Below are 22150 nucleotides of genomic sequence, written 5' to 3'. Positions count from 1 at the left end.
CGAGCTTTCCGAGTCAGCTGTGGGCTGTGGGCTCTACCTGGTTTAGAGACAGAAAAAGAGAGGGGGCAGTAAATGCAGCCTCAATGGACAAAGCATAGAGTACTCCAGGGCCCAGAGCAAAACGCAGGAAATTTGCACTATGTTCATCTGGGGAAACTAGGCTCGAGTGAGCGGAAATATGGAGAGGAAACGGAGACCCTGTGCAAGTGTGTATGTGCACATGCACATTCAGGAGTCACTGGATGGATCACTGCCCTACTATTGGGGTGCATCTCCCCAGTAGGGCTAGACTTTATGAAGGTGAATAGAGAATTCCCTTTTGCCATTTTCTTCTTCTTTGCAGGCTTTCCCACACAGCACCAAGCGCTGTGTGCCTTCTGGGGCCCCCAGGCAACCCAAAACTTTCTTCCCTATAAGGGGCTGCTGGGCCTGTTCTCCCAACCTGCTAATGCAGCTGAAAGCTGGCTGCAGTCATCACACAGCAGTAAGAAGCAAGAGGTTTAATCTTGGTTCTGACATTTGCTACCAAGGTGACCTTGAACAGGGTGTCCTCTCCAGCTTCCATTGCCTGCTTCATAAAATGTGAATAAAGACTGAATGAGTTGATACCTGTAAAGTGTTTAGTGCAGTGCTAGTACAGAGTAGGTGCCCAGTAAATATTAGTTATTATAATTATGATTGTGATTAAACACATTGTGTCAGAACTAAGGCATCAAGATAATTTCCCTAAATCATCAGAGTAGGACTAAAATTCAACTGCTGTCAGAATCCTCAAAACACAGAGTGATAAGCTCAGCCCTGGAGGGGAAAAAAAACCACAGCAAATAATCCAGACACTAGGGAATAGAGAGGGGCATAAGGCATGTATGATCGTAACTCTCAAGGAGCTATAGTAAAATGAACCCTATGGGCAACTTGGTCATGAGCTGGCAGAGCATCCCCTTTCACAAACCCCAGCCCCTACTGCCCATCTTCCTGCCTTAGTCTCCCTGGCTGGCACCATGACCTATGGGGTGACAAAGCATCACAGAAAGAACAAGGCATGGAGCCAATCCTGTGGTTTGGTTGCAGGCCCAGGTCCACCACTTCCTAACTCTGGCACTTTGGGCATTTCCTTAACCTCTCTGTATCTATTTTCTCAAAATCTGTAAACCTGTGTAGTTGTGAAAATCTTGTGTCTGTGAAGATACACAAGATAATGTAGGTGAACGTGCCTAGCACAGTGCCTGGCCCAGTAGTAGAGTCCCTCCTTCCTCCAAGCTGTCGTCCTGTCTGATGGACCCAACGTGAGGTAGAATTCGTACGTGGAAAAGCAGGACAGGCACCACTAGAGGTGGCCATGGCTGAAAGCACAGTGGGAGTTCCTCCTCCTGACATTTGGGGACAGAATCTGAAAGCTCCCTGCTAGCCCTCCTTCAGGCCAGTGGAACCACTTCCCTGCTGCTGGGAACAAGTGATGGAGCTGCTAGGTGTAGTCTAACCAGCCTTGAAACCAAAGGAGCCTGGATAAAAGGAAGCAGTTGACTAAAGCAACTGCCATGTTACCAACCTGAAATCCCCCACTTGCGAAGAAAACCCAGAATCCCCACAGGTCATATCAGTCTCCGGTAAGCCCAAGTGGGTTTTTCAGGTTATTGGGTCAACTGCTTTTATTTTTCTACCAATTTCTGTCACCATTGACCTAGAGGAAACCATCTCTTACTTCACGAAGGCTTTAGAATTTGCAAAATTCTTTTGGAAGACTTGGGAAATTTAATTTGGGACCTCTACAATGTTTCCTCTTCAATCTTTCCCTTTCCTTGTTTTCTCTCTGTTTTACCACAGTGTGGTAAAAGGATTTAAAAAGAAAGAGTCAGGTGAAAAAAAAGAAAAGAAAGAAAGAAAAAGAGAGCATGAGGGCACAGCCACTGAAATCAGTCAGAGGGCTGAGGATGAGAGCTACAGGACTGGGGTCACGACTCCACCGGCAAAGAGTAAAATGAAGGAGAGGCATTCTATGGTCCCAAGTTGTCTCCAACCCCTCCAGCTTTTGATTCCGGTGCCCCGGGCCAATGTACTGGGCCCCCTCACACATTCACAGCCCCTGAACGTCAGGTCAGAGGACAAAGGCACAAGAGTTTCTCTGTGGGAACGTTACTTCGATCTTAGCCCAAATTCTTACAGGCCCCCTGATTTTCTGCCTTAATTTATTACGTCCTCTCAAGCTCTAGGATGTGTCACACAGCCCTGAGAACCAACGCCCACCCCCACCCCTCCACCCCCACCCCTCCACCCCCAACTGTGACAGGAAAGCCAAGCCCAGGATTTCCTATGAGTAACCGTTCTTGTTGTGGAAGGAGGTGCCCCAGAAGGCAGAAGGCACCCCTGTTAGCCTTGACTGCATGGCTGAGCCATCTGAGAACTGTGGTCAACCTTGTTCTGCTCCCCTGGGTGCAAGTGCTACACATCTCAAGGCTAAAGAAATTTCTTTTGAAAATTGGTAAATTGGCAGCTAGTACCATCAAGGCATAGATCCTGGCCTTCAGATATGACCTTCAGTGAGGTCAGGACAAAGCTCAATTGTTTGTTTGAGCGGCAATTCCTGTGAATGTGGGTAAGACCCATCACTGATACACGAGCCTGACCAAAGACACAGCCGGAAATAAATGCAGGGTGGACTCACATAACACTCTTTTCTACAGGGAAGGATGTAACTGTAGGAAATTTATTTTCATAATTGATTGTTTCATGCATGGAATTTGAGCTTCGCGGAGGGCAGAGAAGAAGAGAAGATTATGGACTTCAGAAAGCAAAAACCTTCACTAAGACCAAGGTCAGGAGAAAAATGTTTTGGTAAACAGGAGATAGCAGAGATAATAAAGGAACAGAAGAATCCGGAAGTTAAGAAAGTTTAAAAGGAGAAAGACTTGTTGAAAAGTGGGAAGTTAGTTCTTAAGATAAGACAGAGAAGCCAGTTGAGGAAGGGCAGTTGATAACGATAACTGATAAAATGAAACTGCTACTTCCATTTGAAAAAGAAAACAAAACATGTACCATATTATGGAAATTCTTGCACAGGAGGGCTGATCTATGGCAGCTTCAGGCCAGGCAAGGAGCACGCACTTGCTGGCTGTCCCCCCTAACTGCCATCCCCTGTGCCTCTTGACCGTTCAGGGACCTGCCAACCCGAGCTGGACAGCAGTCCTGTCTCCTCCAGCCTCCCTTTTCATCAATTGAAACTTACTCATCCTGCGTCTCATGCTCTATTCAATAACCTTGGGCCGTAATGGGTTAATTAGTTAATTGAATCTACTCCAATTGGTAACTGACTCATAAGTCACCTATTTGAGAAAATTACCAATTAATAGCCACCACTTGGCTTTTTGATAACTACTGAATTATTTACTATCTCTGGGCCTCCATCTCCTTACCTGAAAATGCAGGAGGTAGGCTTAATAATATCTAAGAAAGAGGTGATATCTGAGTTGGGCCTTGGAGTGAAATGGAAGGGGAGGGCTCCAGAGTGCCTTTTATATGACAAGGTTGGAGAGGAGGAAGATTGTCTAAAGGAAATGAATGTAGCAGCAAAATTGCCTGATAGACTGCAAGCTGAGCATAATTATTGCTGCATCCTCAAGGGGTAAGGAAGAGCCATGCAAAGTGTCCCAGAGGGGCCCGGACTTCCTATTATGTTTATTAATCATCCTGATGAAAATGGAAAGTCTGCATTGATTAAATTCACTAATGATCCTAAACTGAGCAGGGGAGTAAATTCCAGAAACGATGGATTTATAAGGTGAGTAGTAATATTAATCAGCTCATCTTCATGAAAAGGGTGGCAGTAAATGAAATAGGATTTGCCATAGATAATGGCAGTGAGGTACACCTGGGGGGAAACGATAATGCGCCCAGTTCCAAATGAGGAAGCCGTTATTTAGGAAATAATAATGGGAAAAGAGCTCTAAGTGGGGAGTGAATAATAAATTAAAAACAAACTTAAAATAAACCCTCCTTATGGGTCACAGTCTCACTCTCAGCACTTCTGCGGTGGGCTGATGGAGTATAGAAGAACGTGAAGAGTGGAACTGGAAAGAAGCGTGGGGTGCAGCACACATTTTACAGACGAGCAGACTGAGGCCTAGAGAGATTAGGCATGACTAACTGGTCAGAGGTGGCAAAACCCTGGCATGCTTGTCACCACTCTGTGCCCTGTCGTGGTGACAGGAGATCGCCACTCCTTCTGATGCCCTAAATGTAGCCTGAGAATCCTTCTCGACACAGACACAGCACTCTAAGCAGTCTCTGATTACTTGGCTCATGAAATATTATCTTTTGCCATCTCTAACTTGTCTCATAGAGCTGGACATTGGCAGAGCCATGGCTAAAACCTAGATATCCTGATTTGTCTCTTGTTTCTTCCTCACTGTATAAGTTCTAAGTTCTCTGCAGTCAACACTGACTAGAACTTCAAAACTCACTCAGAAAGCAGAACTGGCTCCTTAGGGTTCCTACCTTGGTCTTTGCCATGTTGGTTTGAGGTCCTTGGACAGCATTAAAAAATTCTCTGAAACTGTATATGTAGAGATGTTGGGAAGACACTTAGAAATATCAATAATTTGGGGCCAATGAGTTTTCAACGAGTTTTGTGTCCTTGGGGAATAATATAAAGCATTTTAAAAAACAAATCCACCAAATGTGAGTAATGGAAATTAATCTACCATAGACATTTGATAAAATTAATAACTAACTTTGTTAAAAATTCCCTGGGACTGACTACTGTTTCTCCTGTTTGTGTCCCTTTCCGTAGCGGAGTGAATTTTATTTGTGCAGATGAAGCAGTGTGGAGGGAGGTCCTGTGTGTGCTGGTCTGTTTAGTCCAGTTTGGGCGTCCAATCTAAGGAGGAGCAAGGGGAGGGAAGATTGGCCTTGGCAGAATGATGAAGCAAGTGCAGTTGGCCTATTCTCCGTTTCTTTTATCCTCCTTCTGTTTCCTCTCCCCAGGACGGCTCATGCTGCTCTTCTGATTCCCAGCAGGGTAATGTTGGGGCCACCCCATAAGGCTGTGCTGGTTGTGTGTTGCACAACTCTAGGAGGTACCACTCCCCTTTGGAAACTCAGTAACTCAGCATGACCAGTACCCTTGCAAATTCAGAACAGGTCTTCATTTCTCAGGCCTTTTCACATCTTTCCCAGTCTTCCATGGAAATCTACCTGACATGTGTCTGATCTGACTCACATCCACATAGGCTTATGGGTCACTGCCCAGGAATTTCCTGAAGACCCACCCAGTAACCTAAGTGAATAAATTAAATAATAGAAAATTTTAGCACGTGCCTGAAAGAAATCTCTCCTTAAGTATACTCTTCAAATGATCATTGAATACCCCATAGGGTGAGAGAGAGGTGACATTCACATGCTTGACCAGCAATAACCACAAGTTAGCCACCAGGAGCTCTTAAATAAGTCTCAATTGGTTTAGCACTGTGCAGCTTGCAAAATCCTGGCGCAGCATGTCGGGGTGCTAAGAGCGCTGGTGCTGGAGTCAGTCAACCTGGATTTGAATCACATCTCTGCCCCTTGCTGGCCACGCCGAGTTAAGCAAAATAGGTTTGTTGATAGGACTAACAAAGGTAATACATGTGAAGAATTTAGCACAATGACTAGCAAATAACCATCAATAAATGTTATCTGCTGTCGTTGTTATTGTTTTTATTTCAAAATACCCTGTGAGGCGGGCAAAGTGGATATTATCTGTCTTGTCCTGGGAACCCAAGCAAGGGCAGAGGGAAGTGATTTGTTCAAGGGTATGCAATCAATTTTTGCCAAGGCTGGGCATGAAACCTGTGCTTTCTATGTAAGATCCTAGTGTTCGTTCCACCGTTCCAAGTTCTTGTAGATCTTATGCAGCACTTAACCATGTATGTCTGCGCACCCAGGCTGCATGATTGCAGCCTACAAGTGAGATACACTAGTTGTTTTTTAACCATCTCCTTCTCTCATAAAATGCCTTTGGGTACCCAAGACACCCAGACAACCCAGATACCAGTAAACACAGGGTATGAATTTTCTATCTTCAAGATGCAAAGCCATGTCTCCAGGATATGAGATTGCCAGATGAAGCAGAGTGAGAAAGGAAATGTGCCCTTTCATCCAAAGCCTCCATTGGGTACTTCATTACCCTTCACAGATCCCACTGACAGATGCAACGATCATTTTATTTGCTACATAAACTGGGCAATTTGGTCAAATAAAAACAGCTGCAGAACCAACGCAGGTGCCCTGGTGATCCCCAATCCTTTTGATCCTCTGTGTCTGTTATGCTGAAGACCCAGGGATGGATCCAGATTTTGTGGGCCCCGAAGCTTATTCAACTTTGGAATCTTCTTTAAGAAAATAAACAAAAGTATGAATTCAAAATCCCGTATGGAAAATTATAGAAATGGAGAATGGATTAGTAGTTGTGATGGGTTTGGAATGGAGGAGAGGGAGAGAGGGATGACTGTGTTTATAAAAGGGTAACAGGAGGGATCCTCATGTGATGGGTACATGAACCTACACGTGATAAAATTGCATAGAAGTAAACACACACAAATGAGTACATACCGAATTGATGAAATCTGAATAAGATCAGTGGATTATATCAATGGTAATTTTCTGGTTGCAATATTATACGATAGTTTTGCAAGACGCTACCCTTGGGGGAAACTGGGAGAAAGCCACACAGGCTCTCTCTGTATTATGTCTTACAACTGCATGTGAGTCTACATTACCTCAAAATAAAAAATTTAATTATTAAAGATTGAATAGAAGTAGAATCAGATAATCTGAAAAAAAAAAAAAGAGGTACAGGGCCTTGGAAAAGGCTCAAGCTAGCTTGCCTTATCTTCATTGGCTTCTCAGTAAATCCATCTCTGGTCAAAAAAGGCAGTAGACTGACATGAAGAGGCTTAGCAGAGATGTGAAAGCATTTCAAGACCCACAAATGAATGTGTATACTTTCCAGGATTATCTGTTTTAAAATTGCTTCGTTTAGCTGGTTTGTTTTAAAATAATCACAAGACACTTACCCACATAAATAGGCTGACTCCACTCGCTCCAGAGCCCCATCGCTCTGCACACGGAACGAACTGCTGCTCTCACTTGAATGGAATACTTAGAAATATCATCAATTATTGAGGTGAATGCATTGGTCGTCATTTTTTCTGTCTAAATGGGAAAAAATTAGCATTATAAGAATCTCGGGAGACATAATTTAAGTAACGCCAATTATTGGAATGGGAGGTCATGTATAAATAATGTGCCTCACTGTTCAGTGACTCATTTAAAATCAATAGGAAACACATTGATTATTCTGCTTTGGTGTGGGAGTGTTGGCAGTCACCCTTTAGGGCAAAGCTATCATGTAAACAAAATTTTAAAAATGGGCAATCATAAGATCTAGATGATCCATCCGGGTCCAATTAATGTTTCCAGATTGAAAGACTGGAGTGGCTAAGAGCAGAATGCATAATCCTCCGCATCTTGTCCCTCCCTATTCTGTAGTCAAGTTACTAGACAATATCACTTGGTTTCATAGTATTCAGCAGACATCAGCAGACTACAGTCTGCGGAGCAGTCTGGCCTGCTGCAGGTTTTTGCAGGGCCTGCAAGCGAAGAATGGTTTACATATTTTTAAATGATTGAAAAATATCAAAACAATAATATTTCATAACACACGAAAGTTACATGAAATTGAAATTTCGGTATCCACAAATAAAGTTTTCCTGGAACACGCTCACACCTGTTTGCTTATGTGTCATCTCTGGCTGCTTTTGTTCCATGATGGCAGAGCCAAGTAATTGTGACAGAAATGGTATGGCCTGCAAAGCCTACAATATCTGAGTCTTTACAAAAAAGGTTGCTGATCCTTGATGCACAGATATGTCTCAAATAACTGGAGCTGGGGGATGCGGGGTGAGGGGGTACATAGGGAAGTAGAAGGAGCAGAGACCTTGAATCTAGAAAGGGCGGGGTTTGAATCCTAGCTCTTCCTCCAGCTAACTGCAGGGCAAATTCCCTGACCTCTCTGAGCCTCAGTTTTCTCATCTGTAAAATAGGAATAACAATACTAACTCACGGATTATCCAGTTAAATGGAATTATCTTTGTAAAGCCCAAGCTTGAGGATACATTAGGTTGAATCATGAAAACTGCTAATATTCAGCCCATCTTTGATCTGCAAAAATAGCAGTTTTGGATGGACCAATCCAATAATATGTGCTCAGTAAATACTAGTTTGCCACAGGCAACTTAGGCTAACATTGTCTAGTGTTGAAATGTGGCCATTTTCTCACAAACAAGACCTTCTCATATATTCCTTCTACTGGTTAGTGTCACCACTATCCAGCTAGTCCTCTGTGCTCCAAACAAGAGATATGTCCTGACACCTGCATCTTACATAGTCTTGGATGTGTTTCTCCCTTCCTTACCCCTGCCGCATGACCTCTCCCCATTTTAGATCTCATCATCTTTTGGTTGGACAATTGCAGTAGCCATTAACTGATATCCCTATTTCCAGATGACCTCTCCCCACCCACATCCAGCTTTCATGCTGCTACCAAAATTATTCTTCAATTCTGCAGACGTGGTGATATTTCCATATTGAGTAAAACCTGACAGTTGCTTCCACTGCCCATGGCATGGTTTTAAAAAGAGGAGGCATTTCTTCTTTTTTTTTTAACAAAATCTTGCATTTTGGAGTCATTGTGGGAGAAGTCCCAGTATCGGATCTAGAGTTATGATCCCAATGTTGGCCTTCCGTCCAGGCTGACTAAATCACTGCCGCTTGGCTGAAGGAACCATGCTCTCTCAAGTCTTTGAGTTATTCCTTCTGCCTAGACCCCCCACGATTCAAGTGTGGTTGGCAGACTGGTGTGGGTCAGAAGCCGTTTATTACTGACCCGAGATGAGGTAAATACAGACTATAATTCAGGAGGTTTCAAAGGAATTTGACATTGCCATGACCTCCAAGTCTGCGATCATTGGGCTTGTCTGTAGGTATATTTGATTTTTCTAACAAATCATTTGCATTTTATTTTACAAAAGTACCAATCTCTAGTGGATTAGAAATTTAAAAAGGAAAGCCAGTCTTTCGCAATAGGTATTTTGGGAAGCACTGGCTAAAAAAGTCCTCCTCTTCTTTCACCAAGCAAATTCCTATTCATCTTTCAAAGTTTCATTCAATTCATTTCTCTGGAGGCCCTGACAGGTTGCCATGCCCACTCCTTCCTTTGTACCTCTGTGGGCCTTTACTGTGGGCAACTCTGAGGCTAGGTAAGTGTGTCCGATAGACGAGGTCCCCTGATAGCCACAGTGTCTTATTTATCTTTCTATCCTCCACAAAGAAGCCAAGTTGTAAATATTTGTTGAGTCAAATTGAATCAAACTGAATTTGCTATACCTACTATCAGTAAGACATGAGTTTGAATGCTGACTTCCCTATATTTTTCCAGCTTTGTGACTTTGGGCAAATCATTTAGTCTCTCTGTGCCTCATTCTCCTGTAAAATAAGAATAATTACATAATAGGGTCACTATGACGATAGAATAAACTAGCATAATAAAGCTTGACACACAGTTTGATGCTCAATAAATGTTGGCTTTCTTCACAGTTCCTTTCCCCTTGTTGTCCATTAGTGCTAATGAGTTTCTTAAAGTTGTGGTGAAATACCCATAACATGAACTTTACCATCTCAACTATTTTTAAGTGTACAATTTGGTAGTGGCAAGTACATTCACATTGTTGTGTAACTAATCTCCAGCACTCTTTTCATCTTGTAAAACTGAAACTGCACCATTAAAGAACAACTCCCCATCCCCCTCTTCTCCCTGGCAACCACCATTCTACATTCCTGTCTCTATGAATATGACTACTCTTCATATCTCATATAAGTGGAATCATGCAGTATTTATCTTTTTGCTTATTTCACTTAGTTTATTGCCCTCAAGGTTCATCTATGTTGTTGTATGTGTCAGAATTCTCTTCCTTTTTAAGGCTGAATAATATTGTATCGTATGCGTATACCACATTTTGTTTACCCATTCATCTGTCGATGGGCACTTGGGTTGTTTCCTCTTTTTGGATATTGTGCATAATGCTGCTATGAACATGGATGTATAAATTTCTCTCTTTGAGACCCTGCTTTCAATTCTTTGGGAGATATACCAAGAAGTAGAATTGTTGGATCATATGACAACTCTATTTTTAATTTTTTGAGACACTGCCATACTGTTTTCCATAGTGGCTGCACCATTTTACAATTTTTATCTGATCCTTTGTATTATTTTCAAGCCAAAGTATGCCCTTTCAAGACACAAGGCCAGTAAAGTTTGGTTTATTTTCATAAAACCTGGGTAGATGTAAGTTAACTTTGACCTTGTTAGATCCAAGCTGCAACCAGAGCAGTCACTGAAGGTAATTTAAAAATGTTTCTATTCCGGGGCTGGCCCCGTGGCCGAGTGGTTAAGTTCGCGCGCTCTGCTGCAGGTGGCCCAGTGTTTCGTGGTTCGAATCCTGGGCGCGGACATGGCACTGCTCATCAAACCACGCTGAGGCAGCGTCCCACATACCACAACTAGAAGGACCCACAACGAAGAATATACAACTATGTACTGGGGGGCTTTGGGGAGAAAAAGGAAAAAATAAAATCTTAAAAAAAAAAAAAAAAAAAAAAATGTTTCTATTCCACTTCTGGGTATGTATCCAAAGAACATGAAAACACTAATTCAAAAAGATGTAAGCACCCCTATGTTCACTGTAGTGTTATTCAAGATAGCCAAGATTTGGAAACAACCTAAGTGCCCACCAACAGATAAATGGATAAAGAAGATGTGATCAATATACAATGGAATACTACTCAGATAAAAAAAAAAAAAGATGAAATCTTGCCATTTGCAACAACACAGACAGAACTTGAGAGTATTAAACTAAGTAGAAATAAGTCAGACAGAGAAAGACAAACACCGTATGATTTCACACATATGTGGAAAATAAACAAATAAACATGTAGATACAGAGAACAGATTCATGGCTACCAGAAGGGAAGAGGGATGGGTGGAGGGCAAAAGGGGTAAAGGGGTTTATGAGTACAGTGACGGATGGCAACTAGACTTTTGGTGGTGAACACAATGTAGTCACTACAGAAGTAGAAATATAATGATGCACACCTGAAATGTGTATGTTATAAACCAATGTTGCCTCAATAAAAACAAAAACTGAAAAAAAAGAAGTAAACTGAGGCAAACTCAAAAAAATGATGAGTTCATTCAGGAATAGCAGAGGAATTGAAATTTGGGACAAGCAAACTATGGCGAGCCATAGGCAAATGCAAAGAGACAAAGAGAAGGTTAGCTTTTACTAGATTTTAGGAGGAAATTGGGGAGGGTCGTTTTTAATAAAATTCATTGGAGAAGAACAAGAAAAAGAAATATTTCTAAAAGAATGCTGTCATCGAATATTGGAATGATCTGAAGAATTACCTGAACATAACCCTTCCTTGTGTTGTAAATTTTCACTTCATAGTCAAAGCAATGCATTGGAAAGGCAGAAACTGGTTTCTCCCATTGGATAGAGAGAGAGGTTCCTTCAATCTGTGCTGTGATGTTCACCGGAGGATTTACTCGATCTAGGTTAGAGAATGAGAGGTCGGCTATGGGAGCTGATAAATCCAATCCACTCACATTCAAGGCATTTCTAAGATATGGTCTTCTCAAGTATTTACCCTCAGGATTTAATTAACTGATCTCCAAGCCACAGGACTCCAGTGCCTCACATATGACTCCCGTCTTGTAGCACTGAAGAAGCGATCCCTGCGGTAACATTCAAAGATTCCTACTCCAAATGGCGTTGAATGGTTGAATCCCTTCCCCTGTCAACTCATTGCAAGACCCACCCCACCATCCCTTTTTACTTCTCAAGTGGATCTAAGCCTAGAATAAACCTGATCTTGGAGAGAAATTGCCCTGCAGCTCCTACCCAGCCCTGCTTCTACTGAGCAGGTGTGTGGCCCTGGGTAATCGTTTCCCCTTTCTGGGCTCCAGTTTTTGTTTCATTTTGTTTTGTGTGTCTTATTTTGGTTTGTTTAGGGGATGGAGTAGAAAGCTTTAGTTTTGTCTTGCATAAAAAGAATGGATTGGGCTAAATTTGTCTTTGCTTATAACTCTACAGTTCTTTCCTCTTAGAGCTTCTCGCTTGATTGTCTTATGGCCATGTGATACGGGTGGAAACTATTTTTAGGGGAGTGTTCTTGTCTTAGGTCATATGACTTAGATCTCACAGTTAATGAATCATAGGAATAAGCTCAGAATGGGACCCAGTGGCTCCAGAGACTGCCGTTCCCTAAGCAGAAAATATTTAACCAAGAAAAGTATTTCTTTTAGTAATCTGAGGAATTAGTCTCGACAAAATGGAAATCACAAAAGAAAATGAATTCCTGTGGTCTGTACAAGTTTGTGTCCACTTTTATATTAATATCATTGTTTTCCAGGATCACCTCAGCATTTTTTATTACCTATTTTCATGAAAGTGACATTTTTAGGTCATTTAAGAAATATACTATTGAAGAGAACTGAATAACCTCTTTAGTAAGCACTGGGTAGCTCTTTAAACAAAGTTATACTCCATTTGATATAGATCTAGATGTGCCACAAGCCAAATCATGTCCTTTAAATAATAGTATTTTGCACATTTATTGGGTACTTATACCCAGCACTGTTCTAAGAACTTTATAATTACTAACATAGTTAATTGTCAAAAAAACTTTATAGGAAGTATTAGTTTCTCCCCATTTTTCACATAAGACTGAGGAACTGAGGAATGACCAGCTTATCTAAAGTCACCAAGTCAGTGGAGGAGCCAGGATCCAAGTCCAGGCAGCCTGGCTCCACAGCTCAGCCTGATAACCATGCCACCACTGAAATCTTGAGTGTTAATAACCAAGAATGCTATGTGAAAGGCACTGAAGAGTTTCATTAATATAAGTATCTAGGATGAAGGAAAATATCTTATATTTTGAGAACTGAGAAAATGAAACCTTCAATAATATATTTAGATCTGAAAATCACATGCTGAGAGAGACATTTTAACTCAAAAACATCCAGAGGAGACAGACCCAAATGGCAAAGGAAGATAAGAATGCATGAGGACTTGAGGGCCAGTAGCTTGGGGAAGAGAAATCTCAGGATGGGAAACCTGGCTTCCTTTGGATGGCTGAGAGACCATCTTGTGGGGAAAGGGGTCAGAATTGTTTGGAGGTGCTACCAATCCATCACAGGATCCATGGGCAGAAATTTCATGAAAGCAGTCAGAGCTGCTGAGAGATGAAATGGGCTCCCTTCAGCAGTGAGCTCACTTTCCTTGGGGCAGTGATTTTCAACTGGGGGAGATTTTATCCCTCAAGGGACATTTGGAAATGTCTGGAGACATTTTTATTGTCACAACTGGTGGGAGGGTGCTACTGGCATCTTGTAGGTAGAGGCCAGGGATGTTGATCAGCATCCTACAAGGCACGGGACAGCCTCCACAACACAGTGCTCTCTGGCCAAAAATATCAGTAGTGCTGAGGTTGCAAACCTTGCCCCTGTGTTTTTTAAGCAGAGGTTGGACGATCACTTAGCAGCAGAACTGTAGTCAAACTAGGTGATCTTTACAATTCCTTCCAATGCCGAGATTTTGCAATTTGGTTATTTCAGCTTTAAGTCTATCTTACCAATTGCGTGAAGAGCAAACAGCTGATCAAATGGCTTGATGACAGCATGCTTGCTTGAGCCGTTAACATACACTGCAAGCGAGTCACGCCCTTTGCTATTGATAAAAGTCCTTGGAAACCAGCATGCAATATTTCTCTTCAGTGTGTCTTTGCTGTATTCTTGACATTCTTCGGTCTGAGAGCCATACCTAAATTGGAACATTCATAGGTTTTTAAGGTTGGAGGAAACAACCCATTTGCATAAGTAAAAATAGGTACTAACCTATAGTAGAGGAAATACTGTGTATCCTCAGGAGCCTCCTTGCCAACAAGCCAGGTGCAGTGAAGAGAAACTTGGTATGGCCTTAAATGTGTATAATTATTTGCTGCAGTGTTTGTGGTGCAAGTTAAATTCACAACTGAGGTTCCAGGAGACCCTAGATGATCAAAAATAAAAAGAACAAAACATTGCCATGATAACTTCTGAATTTTCTACTTCCTTTGAAACTGTAGTGATTGGCAGCATCTTGTCTCAACAAAAATTAATCATCATCACATATTTGTAGAAACCTACTATTTGCAAAGGGCCAACTTACTGGGGGATGAAGGTAGGATGACAAAATTGTAGTTTCTGACATCAAAGGGCTTTCCAGCTACTTTTGCGGGGGGGATAGTTGTGTGTGACAAACATGAATCAAAGTTCAAGAGCAGTACAATATGTTGTCACTCAGAGCTTGGTGTCCAGCAGCCGTGGTGTTCTGGTGCCACATTTGTCAATAACTAGCTGTGACACCTTGCACCCTACTGCTCTGGGCCTCAGTTTTCCCAGCTGTAAACGACAGAGTGGGTGGAGGAAGGTGTCCAATGCCACTTTCCATCCTAGAACTGTATGATTCATTAGGTTGTACCCAAATGAGTCATGAAAAACACAGATTGCTGCTCAGAAGGAAATGAATCTTGGCAATACTGTAAAATAATACTTCTTCTTTGGAGACTGAACACACACTAGCACATTAAAGTCCTCTTTAGTATGCAAGGACATTAAGGAAATCTTGAGATTTTCAACGGAACCTGTTCCGTTCATTTCACCCAGGATTTCCCAAGGTTAATTGACTGGAAAGCCTTGTTTTTATTTCAACCCCCTTGTCACCATGCTAATGAGTGCTCTTCAGAACACATTGTGGGAACACTGGCCCTGTGGTTGCTCAGAGGGGGAAAAAGCACTTTGGGCCGAGGGTCAGAGAGGACCTCACCAAAGTGGGAGCCTTTAGACTCAACCTTGAATGATAGAAGGGAGTCATTTTAGCTTAGTTTAAGTCAGTTATAAGATCATATTTATCACTGTCAGCCAGTGTCATTCAAGGGGGAGAGGAAGAGACCCCTTTGTTGTCTGTAGAGAAGTTAAAGACAAAAGAAAGACTGGGTCCTTTGTATTATCACCATGCACTCCTGGATATGTTTGTTTATATATATATCCACATATATAAATATATAAACCCATATCTATATATATGCCTGTACTGAATGCACTGTCCGTGTACTAAATGACCGGATGGTCCATGTCCAAGTATAGTTTAGAGTTTCCTGAAGTCAGCTTGTCTCCCAGGTCCCTTCCATGGAATTATTTGGTATGAATTCAGTTTGATTCAAGGCAGAAATAATTAATTTTTCATTAGTGTCAATCTGTATTGGCACGCTCAGAGAATAATTAGGATTGCAGAAATGTAATTCCGAAAGGTACGTTACAGGTACACTCCCATAATTCATTACAGAGAGGTGGAAAAGTGGTTTAATGTAAGGCCCTCAATGACCTGTATTTGCGATCTTGTGGCCACCTTGGATTGTCTGTGCACTTGGGATCAAGCCCATCATAAATTGGCTGCTATAGGATCTAGATAATGTGTTAGAATGAGTAAATAGGATGATCTTTGATCTTTACAATACTGTTCTTAGTCACCAACACAATTCGAGAGCCGTGGCCTTTCCATCCAGTGGTGTGACAAGAGAATGGCTTGACAGTTACTCAGGGGCCAGACTGGCCAAGGCAATTGTCATTAGGTGCACTCACACATCCCAGGACTTGGAGATCTGCTCCTCCTCTTTTCTTTCCCTATTGTATGTATGTCTAAGTGTTTAATCAGAAGCGTCACTAGTTCTAAGCATTAGAATCCCCAAATTTCCCCTGAAGGACAGTATAGAGACCGTGAATGTTGTCTTCTTTCCCCATGGCTGTTAGGTTGTTCACTGTGGTGGCTTCTGTGAACTGTCAGCAAAGTTTTCTTCAATTTAGTATGAGAAACTATAGAACTGGAAACAAATCCACAAACTCAACATGAGGGAATACTATGCCTAACGCATGTACAGCTTGTTATGCTCGGTGCAACAGAGCATGAGACATTGTCCCTTCCCCTAAAGAACTTAGAGTTGGGAAGGGCGGCGTAAAAATCTATTTATTTGTGAAAGATAAATAATATAATGTTGTATGTGCCAAATGAGTAGCACAGCCCATGAATGAGTTCTGAGGAGGAAGAGCACCCTTCAGAGTATAGGACGAGAAAAAAAAGGGCTTTACAGAGGGTGTCCGACTTGATCTGGGCTTTGACGTATGGGAAGGATTCAGAAAAGCAGGCAGAGGAGATGAGCCCAGGAAAGCAAGGTCTCCGAGGCAGGAGCGTGCTGGTGTGTGGGGATCATGGTTAGATCCATCTGAGACAGCAGAGGACTCAAGTAGGGTGTAGTTGGAAAGATGGCTTAGAACCCAATTATGAGGGACCTGATGGGCCCAGACTTTGTTTATGACCCTGTGGCTTCTGAGCAGGAGAGTGAGAAGCGTGCGTGATGTTTGCAGAGACGTGCCAGATGGAATTGGATGGGTTATGACAACAGGGAGTGAGAAAAGCCTTGGTGAGGATGTTCATGAGGTGGAAGGATATGGGGCAGGAGCTGGTGACCGACTAGAGAAAAGAAAAGCGAGTTGTTAGTTTTTTGACTTTCCCATATCTGCAAAGTCTGAAATATAAAACTGGACTTTTAGAGGCGCGCCTTACCTGCTGGGGCTTCAAGATCAGCAGAAACCCAGCTGCTTGCTGGGAGGGAGGGGTCAGTCCACAGGATGGTCTGCACACTTGCTGAAAAGCCTTTGTGAAGGATGGTTACACGTTTGCTTTCAGTGCTCCTGGTTTCATACTAAAAATAAAACCCACGAGTCATGATACGTAAAAGGGAAATAGCCTTAAGAGACCTACTTTAATCAAATATGTATTTTCTTCCACTTTTTAAATGGCGCATAAAATGCAATGAAATTGTTTTGCTAGGAAATAGTTAACCTCACAGTTTCACAGATATATATATATATATACTCCTAAACTCATTGAGTTGTATACATTAAACATGTACAACCTTGTACACATCAGTCATACCTCAATAAAGTGGTTTTAAAAAATAAATAAATTACCCAATTTTAGTATTTGGACGTTTTTAAAAAACCAATAAATAATAACAAAATACTTAATTCTTCAGTGATACATGAGCACATTCTTAGAAAAACAAAGAAAATATTATAATTAAGGCTCAAATTCCCTTTGACCACCATCTCTAGCTCCAGTCTCCTCCCCAGAGGTAACTTTTTGACAGAAAATTCTCTAGAGTTCCATCTTGACCAAAAAATCGTTGATACTAATCGCTTCTCCCTTTGTTTAATTTTCTTGCCCACCTACAAGGAATCAGGCACTTTAACACATCCCCCGGTGAGCCTGGGGCGTGAGGGGTTAAGTGATGGGTCCAAGATTACAAATGGAAGAAGTGGCTGAACTGGATTCGAACTTGGTCACTCTGACTTGGCATCTGCCCTCCTCCCATTTTACTCAGCTCTTCTCTTCTCTTCTTTTGGCTATTTCAGAGGAAACATTGAAATGAATACCTAATCCATTGTACCTCAGAAGTCACTAAAGTTTGTTTTTTAAGCAAAAGAATTGTCCCAAATTTAAAATGTTCTATACTGTTGTTTCATGCTAAGCGACGTGCATAGCACTATTCACAGCCATTTCAACCAGAGACGCTACTTTACTGGGGACCTATGAAAAAGCCCTTTAGCTGTTTCCTTTTTTTGAGCTAAAACTTCCCTTGATAAGTAAAATGCAGTCAAAATTAAAATTTACTCTAAATAAGGATTGCCATCAGAATAAACACTTACGTCTTCTTCTTGTGGAGCACTTATTTTCACATGATATCCCAACTTAACGTTCCTTCCTTCTTGATCAGGATTTGGTTCCCAGCGTAAAAGAGCTTGAGATAAACCAGCAACTTCAATGGTGAAATTGACAGGTGGGAGAAGCACAACTGTCAATCAAAAGAAGCAATACAATGTTCAATTGTGCACAGGCAGCACTTTTTAAATTTTTTAAATATTTAATTGTGCAGTATAGCATTTTATTCGGTATGGTAGTATAGTATTTATTTGCTATTAGAACATATCATACTGAAACAATTTTGGAAGAAGTTTCTTTAAAACTGCTTTTAACTCCTTATCTTGTTTTACCTTGCCCAGGTGCTTGCCTATAACATCTACAGGATTTTTGTTGAAATATGAATATTTTACTATATCTTTATTCGTTATAACCATAGTTTTCAAACTGAGGGTCATTATCCATAAATGGCTGTGATAATTTATTGGGTGGTGACTAGCAATTTTTTGTTTTAATGACAGGGAAGAAAATAGAATAGAAAATACCAGCATGCATGGAATATAACAAGTATTGTTTCATAAACCTTGTTTCCATTATATATTTCTATGTGTACTGGTTCATGATACAAAATGGATTTATGTGTTATTACAATTCAAAGTCAAAAAATTTCTGAGTAAAACTACTTATAAAGGCATTTACAGAAAGAAAAGGGTGTTTTCCCCCTAATTAACCACTCTCTAACTTTGCCTTCAAAATAAAAGCTTTTATTTAAATTACAAAATCAATGCCTATTCATTTTAGAAATGTTGGAAAGCATAGATGAGCAAAAAAAGAAAAGAAATCTACCCACAATCCTACCACTGAGAATGGCATTAATACGTGATATATTCATCATCTTTTTTTCCTGGACATATGTTTACACAACTTTTTACGTTTTTTTCTAATATAAGGACAATATTGTACACACAATTATGAAACCTCCTTTGACTCACTTAGTATGTGGTCAGGATGTTTCCGCTGATGTTTAATATTTGACAGCCTTCCCAGCCTTCCACAACTCCACATCCACACCTGCACATGCAGACTTCTAGAGCTCTGTCTGTACTGCACTGTCCACTATGGTAGCCATTGGCCACATATGGCTATTTAAATTTAAATTAATTTAAATAAAATCAAATGTTCACCGCCTTAGTTGCATGAGCCACATTTCGAGTGCTCAGTAGTCACTGATGGCTAGTGACCACTGCATTTGACAGTGCAGATATAGAACATTGCCATTATCATAGACAGTTCTCTTAGGCAAAGTTAGATGGGGACCATGTGACAGTTTTCTTTTCTTAGACTCTGTCATCACACCAAACACATAGATGATCAAGTTTCTGAACCAAACATAGTGGAAATTTTTTATTCTTTAGTCGTGAGGCCTTCTACGTATTTCCTTGCATGGCAATATACTCCAATTGTGGCCACCAGCTCCAGTGTCATTCCATAGCGCTCATACAACCACACTTGGCATATGACTTCCCATTGTAGCATAAAATTTGCATTTCGGCCAACTTACCTTTCTTAAAATATAGCGTGTTTAAAGAGTTTGTATTCTGATGATAGCCTATCCCTTTATAAAAATCCATGTGTAACTGCCAAATGAGGGATCATTTAGGAGAAAATAATACTATCATTTTTGTAATGTGTTTTTTTCCCCCAAGAAACATTATTAAATTTAATAGATGGCACTTACGTTTTTTATCAGGAAGTAAATCTACTTGCAGTATCCCTGTGGCCCACAAAAGAATCAGTAATGTGGGCGCCATGGTGATCACATCCTATGGAAAACAGAAAGATGAAGATCAAAATCCCCACCTGCTGCCATTTTTAAGAAAAACTGACAGCTGCTTTCTAAAGTAAGATGTGGTCATTTGGCCATTTAACAGACATTTCTGAACGGTCTGTTACATGCTAGAAATACAAATATGAACAAATCTTGGATTCTGTCTTTCAAATGTCGATCCACAGTCTGAGGGGCAGAATGAAAAGTAAATCAATCATTGTAGTCCAGTCTAAAAACTGTTGCAATAAAAGAGTGTGTAGGGCACAGGAGGATCAAAGAGACTTCTGAATTGACTCCTAAAGGAGGAACTAGAGTTCTTGACACACATGCAAGTGAGGAAAGGCATTCCTGGTGGCATGCACAGCATGTGCAAAGCCAGGCAAGAGGAAAGTAAGAAGCAGAGAATTGGTGTTCAGCCGGAGACCAGAGCCGATTTTTGAACAGTAAAACTTCTAGCCACAGTTAATCAAATTGAGAATAAACATCATTACCATTTCCATAACTGAGTATTTAAATAGGAGCCAATATGATGCAGGAGAGCAGAATTTGCTACTCCAAATTGGGTCTCTTATGCCTGATTATTTTTAAGAACAAAAGACTCAGGAAGATATGTTTTATTTTCCCCCTGACTGCTTAAAAGAATTTAAGATAGAAGGCCTGTTCCAGGAAGGTCTATCACCATAGAGAACTATAATACGAACTGGTGTGGTAGACGGAGGAACCCAGCAAGGCCCTTCGATCTAAGTCCTCTCCATGTCCCATTGTCTCTGCAAGGCACCGCAAACATCCATTTACTAAGCATTTGCTTTCCATTTCCATGTGAATTGGCTTCCCCCCCTTTGAAGTCCCGAACCACTAGTCCTCCTTTGTCTTTAGCTGGTGATGGTATCTAAGGTGGTGGCTTCAGCCACTTCGGCGAGTTAGTTGAGTTTTCCTGGGTTTCCCCCATGTATACACGTTATTAAAGTAGTTAGATTTTCTCCTGTCACTCTGTCTCCTGTCAGTTTAATTCTTGGACCGGTCAGAAGAACCTAGGGAGGTGGAGGAATATTTCTGCCTCCCCTACGATGACAAGAAACATAAATTTAAAACAATTTCAAGGTGGGAAAGAGAAACTTTGTATCACAAAGCCAGAATAAATTTGTGGTACTTTGAACTTTGGAGAGGCTGAATTTTTTGGTGAACCCAAATGCGAGCAGACTATAAAAGGAATAGAAAACATAGTTATGAGCCTGGAGAAAATAAAAATAATATGTCTACCTACTTAAATAATCAGACAATAAAAATGAGTCTTGAATAGAAATGTTCTAATTCTGTGAGGCCAGTGTGAAAAAGTGGATAAATCATGGCAGCATCTTGTTTCACACATCAAAGAAGAGAGTTGAGGATCTCTTTCTGGGAATTGTAGATTAGAAATCTTGAGTGTTTCCTCTGAAAATTTTGAAAGGCATTTCTCATGTGAACTTAATTTTAACGAACAAATAATAGGCATAGCTTCCTCCTATTGTGTGCTGCCCTCACTTTTACAAACCAGTTCTTCCTATTGTCTCTCATGTGCTCTCCCCCAGTGATTTGCTGTGTGGCACACATGGTTATTATCCAATTTACAGTGACGAAAAGGAGGCTGAAAGGTTACATAACTTGCCAAAGATTAAGCAGCTAGTAAATGATGGAACCTGGACCAATCTCAGATCTTCCAACAGCAGAATCTATGTTCTGTACTAATTTAAATGACACAATTTCCAGTTTAAAAATTTATTTAAATGGCTTGGTATTTTCCAAATATAATTTTGATAGAACCACAGAGGACAGACATCGGCTAAATGGGTACCTTTAGGAAATAGCAAAAAACACTCAACTTCATTATTAATTCTTAGCTAACTACTTGACTAACTTACTACTTAAGTTACTACTATCACTGCTTAACTCACTAATGAAATTGGATAATGCTACAACATAGAAGACAGAAACAGCATATAAATCAATTCCTTTTTCAAATCCACTTAGATATTGCTAATCAGAATTATACCACTTTTCATAAGAATAATTGTGTTTCTTTCTCTCTGATGATTCTACACCATGTAGAAAAAGAATTTTTTAAAATGACAATGACAATAAAAGCAGGTACTCTAGTATTTTAAAATTTTCAACACGTGAGAATTTTAAGGAATTAAAGGGAGGCATTAGTTATGTACTGAGCCTGAGAAGCAGATAAAAAAATCTTTAACAAACAACAACAATGATGCCTTCCTCTTCAAGTTAAGAAGGTCATGTCTTTGATATCATTTCCCAAAATAATACTATATATGTTCTTTTTTTTTTTTTTTTTGAGGAAGATTAGCCCTGAGCTAACTGCTGCCAATCCTCCTCTTTTTCGCTGAGGAAGATTGGCCCTGAGCTAACATCCGTGCCCGTCTTCCTCCACTTTATACGTAGG

General features: G+C 40.8%; 1 protein-coding gene across 2 annotated transcripts in view; it reads right to left on the bottom strand.

The window, feature by feature from the left end:
• Positions 1-22150, bottom strand: part of IL5RA (interleukin 5 receptor subunit alpha) — a 40655-nt gene that overhangs the window by 14648 nt on the left and 3857 nt on the right. The window contains exons 3-10 of one of the 2 annotated variants that reach the window (XM_070576723.1): positions 19624-19708; positions 17894-18039; positions 16749-16887; positions 13985-14138; positions 13723-13910; positions 11495-11640; positions 7047-7185; positions 6175-6362 (exon numbers count right to left, since the gene is read on the bottom strand). In XM_070576723.1, the coding sequence (XP_070432824.1) occupies positions 6343-6362; positions 7047-7185; positions 11495-11640; positions 13723-13910; positions 13985-14138; positions 16749-16887; positions 17894-18039; positions 19624-19696 (1005 nt within the window). In that variant the 5' untranslated portion in view covers positions 19697-19708 and the 3' untranslated portion in view covers positions 6175-6342. Of the gene's footprint in view, positions 1-6174; positions 6363-7046; positions 7186-11494; positions 11641-13722; positions 13911-13984; positions 14139-16748; positions 16888-17893; positions 18040-19623; positions 19709-22150 lie in introns of those variants that run through there. The other variant, XM_008518947.2, reaches the window with a different exon arrangement.

The sequence above is a fragment of the Equus przewalskii genome, chromosome 15 (assembly GCF_037783145.1).
Source record: "Equus przewalskii isolate Varuska chromosome 15, EquPr2, whole genome shotgun sequence".
Taxonomy (NCBI): domain Eukaryota; kingdom Metazoa; phylum Chordata; class Mammalia; order Perissodactyla; family Equidae; genus Equus; species Equus przewalskii.
This window is presented reverse-complemented; position numbering and strand designations above follow the sequence as displayed.